Source organism: Chaetura pelagica, unplaced genomic scaffold (genome assembly GCF_000747805.2).
Source record: "Chaetura pelagica isolate M959 unplaced genomic scaffold, ChaPel_1.0 scaffold31, whole genome shotgun sequence".
Classification (NCBI taxonomy): domain Eukaryota; kingdom Metazoa; phylum Chordata; class Aves; order Apodiformes; family Apodidae; genus Chaetura; species Chaetura pelagica.
In genome coordinates, this window is record NW_009952481.1 from 2693475 (window position 1) to 2697177 (window position 3703).

Consider the following 3703-nt stretch of genomic DNA (forward strand, 5'->3'; position numbering starts at 1 on the left):
GAATTTGAGAGAATAGACTGTGCTCCCTATAAACAGATGGATTTGCTTGATTTGAAACTTTCTGCCTTCAGTGACCACTTTCTTCAAGGAAGTCAATCTTATTTTAGTGTAAAAAAACAAAAGGACTTCAGCTGATTGATGTTCTTGAGAAAACACACAAATCCACTGTACACTGGACTTATTTTCAGAAATCAGTGTTTCAGCAGCAGGTCAGGTCACTACATCCCACTACAAGCACAGGAACTTTGCTCCACTATTGATCCAAGGAAAACAGCTTTCTTTAATTAGACTGTTTCTAAAGACCAATTAGTGAGTTGCAGATTCCTAAACATTTCAAAGAAACAAGAGATATTGTAGAATTTCTGGATGAAAGTTCCTTTCCTTGTACTAATTGATTGTGCTTCATTTTAAATAAGGCACAGAGGAGAATGGCATGCATAGCTTCAGGGAATTGGAAGTGATGGTGGGTTCACAAACTATCACACTTACAGTCAGTTGGTTTTGCAACTGCTTCACTTGCTGTTGTAAGGCCTCCAGCTGCTGGCTTTGCCTTTTGGGGGCACTGGTCGAGTAGGAAAGCTGAGAAAGGCTGTTCAATGCTTCTTTTAATTTGCTAACTTCCTTGGACATTTCATTGATCTGGGGAGGCAAAAAATAGGTCTCCATGAAGAGCTACAAGATACACTGTATTCCTATGGGTCTTATCTTGGAGTTATTTCTGACTTAAATTTAAGAAGTGGGGACAAACAAGATGCAAATAAACTCAGCGGATAGAGACATCATTTAAGTGAAAGGTTGCAATGCTTCTTTATCCTCGCTTCTAGCCCAGTCAATTCAAAACGCATTCCTTGTTCTGAAAGCCAGCAGTTTTTAACAATCAAAAATTGCATTTACCACCTTTAAAACACTTCTACTGAACACAAAGACAGAAACATACCAAACACAAGCCAACTATTCACAGCTAGCAAAATACACAGCTTTTTAGAAACAGATTTGTAGTGACAGATATGGTTGCTGCAGAGGAAAAATACTCAAGTTATGCTAAGCTTGGATCATACAGTAAAATCAGAACAGTGTATTTTTTAGTATTTCTGATCTTTTGGTTTTTTTGTCTCCTCTGCAATCTCTTCCTGCTATAAATCCCACTTTGACTTCAGTTGCCTGAAGAGTGCAAACCCAACCTAAGCAGAACTTAAAAGGGGTAAAATGCAAGAGTATGTGTATTTCGACAGGGAAGGGAAAACAACTGCAAGGATAACCATACTGAAAACATCTTTTGAGTTTGGTATCTGAATTTTCAGATGGGCAGATGCATTCAGAAGTTATTCCACTCTGTGACACCTGACACACTATTGCCTATTAGGTCTCCCATAGGCCATCCAACACGTTTTGCAGTCTGAACTCATGCACTGAACCCCTCCACTGTAATTAATCACCAACCTTTTTATCTTTATCCTCTTCAAGTTTTGATGAGCTTTCAGAAGATCTTTTCATTTCAAGAAGGTCTTCTTGAGCTTGATGGTACTTCTGATGAAGACCAGTCACCTCTCGTTCCTTTGCTTCAAGCAGAGTGTGCATACCCTCTTTCTCTTCTTTCAAGTGCAAAACTTCATTTCTCAGTTGCATTGCATCTAAGGACACATTTTCCTTCTCTTGGATTACATCTCTCAGTTTGGATGACAAAACACTGACTTCACCCTCTAGTGATGACTGGAGCTTTTCGTATGTAGCCTTGGGTACCATTGCTTCATTAATTGCAGCTTTTTCTTCCAGTAATTCCTTCTGTAAGTTTCTTACTTCGCTTTCCTTGTTGGTAAGCAGTCCTTTGAGATCATTTATTTCTTCCTCCATTTCCTTGACAGTATTTCTGAGTGCATTCATCACCTGATGGTGTTCAGTAATTGGCAAAGAGTTTTGTTTCTGAGCATCCAACAGTTGCTTTAGTTCCTCAGCTTCATCTAATACTTTTGTGTACTGGGATTTCATTTCTAATAACTCATTCTCTGCTTGGTATTTCAAAGAACTTGTTTCCTGCATCAGTTTCTCATGTTCATCTCTAGGGATATAGTCCAAAGCTATATCATCTAGAGTTTTTCTCTTCCTATAGTCTTCAAGCTCTGCTTGTGCTTCTTGGTACAACTGAGACAACTCACTAAGTTGACTGTTGAGCTCATCTATCATTTTGTGCATTGCATCTTTCATTTCTCCAGCTTCAGCACTAGATTCCAACTGTGCCTGATGTGTCAGTTTGTCCTGTAGCCTTTTAATTTCCTCTTGCCCTTCTTTATACCTCTCAATCAACAATGCCTTCTCTTGATTAATATTATCAATAACTGAACAATACGAATTCTTCATTTCCTCACACTCTTCCGCAGACAATTTGCTTGCCACATTTTGCTCTCTTTCCTCAAACTTTTTCTGTAGCTCTCTCACTTTATCTTTTTGTCTTTCACTTTCCTCCAATGCTCTCTTCAATTCTTGCTTAAGCATTTCAACTTCTCCACATGTAACTTTCAACCTACTCAGATCAGAATTGGTTTCTTCACTTTCAGAGGAAACAATACCCAATTTCATTTGCTCTTGTACATTCAAAACCTCTTTCACAGCTTCCTCATACCTGTTTTGAGTTTCTTGGAAACTCAGGTTAAGATCAGAACCATTTTCTGAAATGTCTGTGTTATTTAAATTATCTGATTCTGGAACTCTAGACTGGACCTGAGCTTCTGTGTGCTTTCTTTTGGCTTCACAATTCTCTGATTTCCCCTGCACATCCATTAAGTCTCCCTGGAGGTACTTCATTTTTACTTCGCTGGGGCTTTTCAGCTTTTCTTGAATTTGAGTGGCATTTAATGTAGACTTCAGCTCCTGAGCTGAGAACTCTTTTTGTCTATCTACTGTTTGCTCAAACTCTGTTTGGGTCAAATCCACTTCTCTAGGTGTTCTTTCCTGTGGCAAAAAGAAACCCGAACAATTGCACAATAAAAACAAGTACATAATAACATTTTTTTAAGAATAGAGAAAATCTTGCCACATCCTACAGAGACAGACAATTAAAGCACCATGGAAAAAAGTTTTAGAAAAATTCAAAACCCTACTGCTCCCACTTATCCATATATAGCAAGTGAAGGCCAGAAGTGCCAAGATCCTCTGAAAGCCTATGGCTAATCTCCATAAGCTAATAAAGCTATGCAAATTAAAATTCTGCTAACACAACTGTTAACAATATCTTTCAGAATGTGGTTATCAAACAAACAAAGTTATTCAGTAATTTATAGGAAAAGTGAGATCAAAACACTGATTTAATCCTTTGGAGCAGAGTGTTTTCACGATCTTAACAGCACAAAGCTTGTTAAATTATCTGCATAGTACATCTCTTTAAAATGGTAAGCAGCTCTTTGTTCTGCTAGCAGACTGAAAGAGCACTAGAACAGCACAAAAATATGACACCTGTAATTTGTCCTGCAGCTCCTTATTGTGCAATGTCAAAGAAGCAATTTTTGCTTGCATCAACAGAAGTAGGTCTTGCTGGTCAGCTTCAGAACTCATATCCAATAAACTATCAGCACCTTTGGAGAAAAAAAAATATATAAAAGCTTTCAAAAAGCTGAACTGCTAGCTAGTTTGTCATCCTAACCTTTCAAATTTAACAGTTTGTTCCCATGACCACTAAGGGTAGTGAGCAAGCAAACTGTTCCCAGGAACT

General features: G+C 38.1%; 1 protein-coding gene across 1 annotated transcript in view; it reads right to left on the reverse strand.

Annotated features, from left to right (window-relative positions):
• RAI14 (retinoic acid induced 14) overlaps positions 1–3703 on the reverse strand; it is a 34997-nt gene that overhangs the window by 1862 nt on the left and 29432 nt on the right. The window contains exons 13-15 of the mRNA XM_010008763.1: positions 3448–3566; positions 1441–2946; positions 490–639 (exon numbers count right to left, since the gene is read on the reverse strand). Of these exons, the coding sequence (XP_010007065.1) occupies positions 490–639; positions 1441–2946; positions 3448–3566 (1775 nt within the window). The remainder of the gene's footprint in view (positions 1–489; positions 640–1440; positions 2947–3447; positions 3567–3703) is intronic.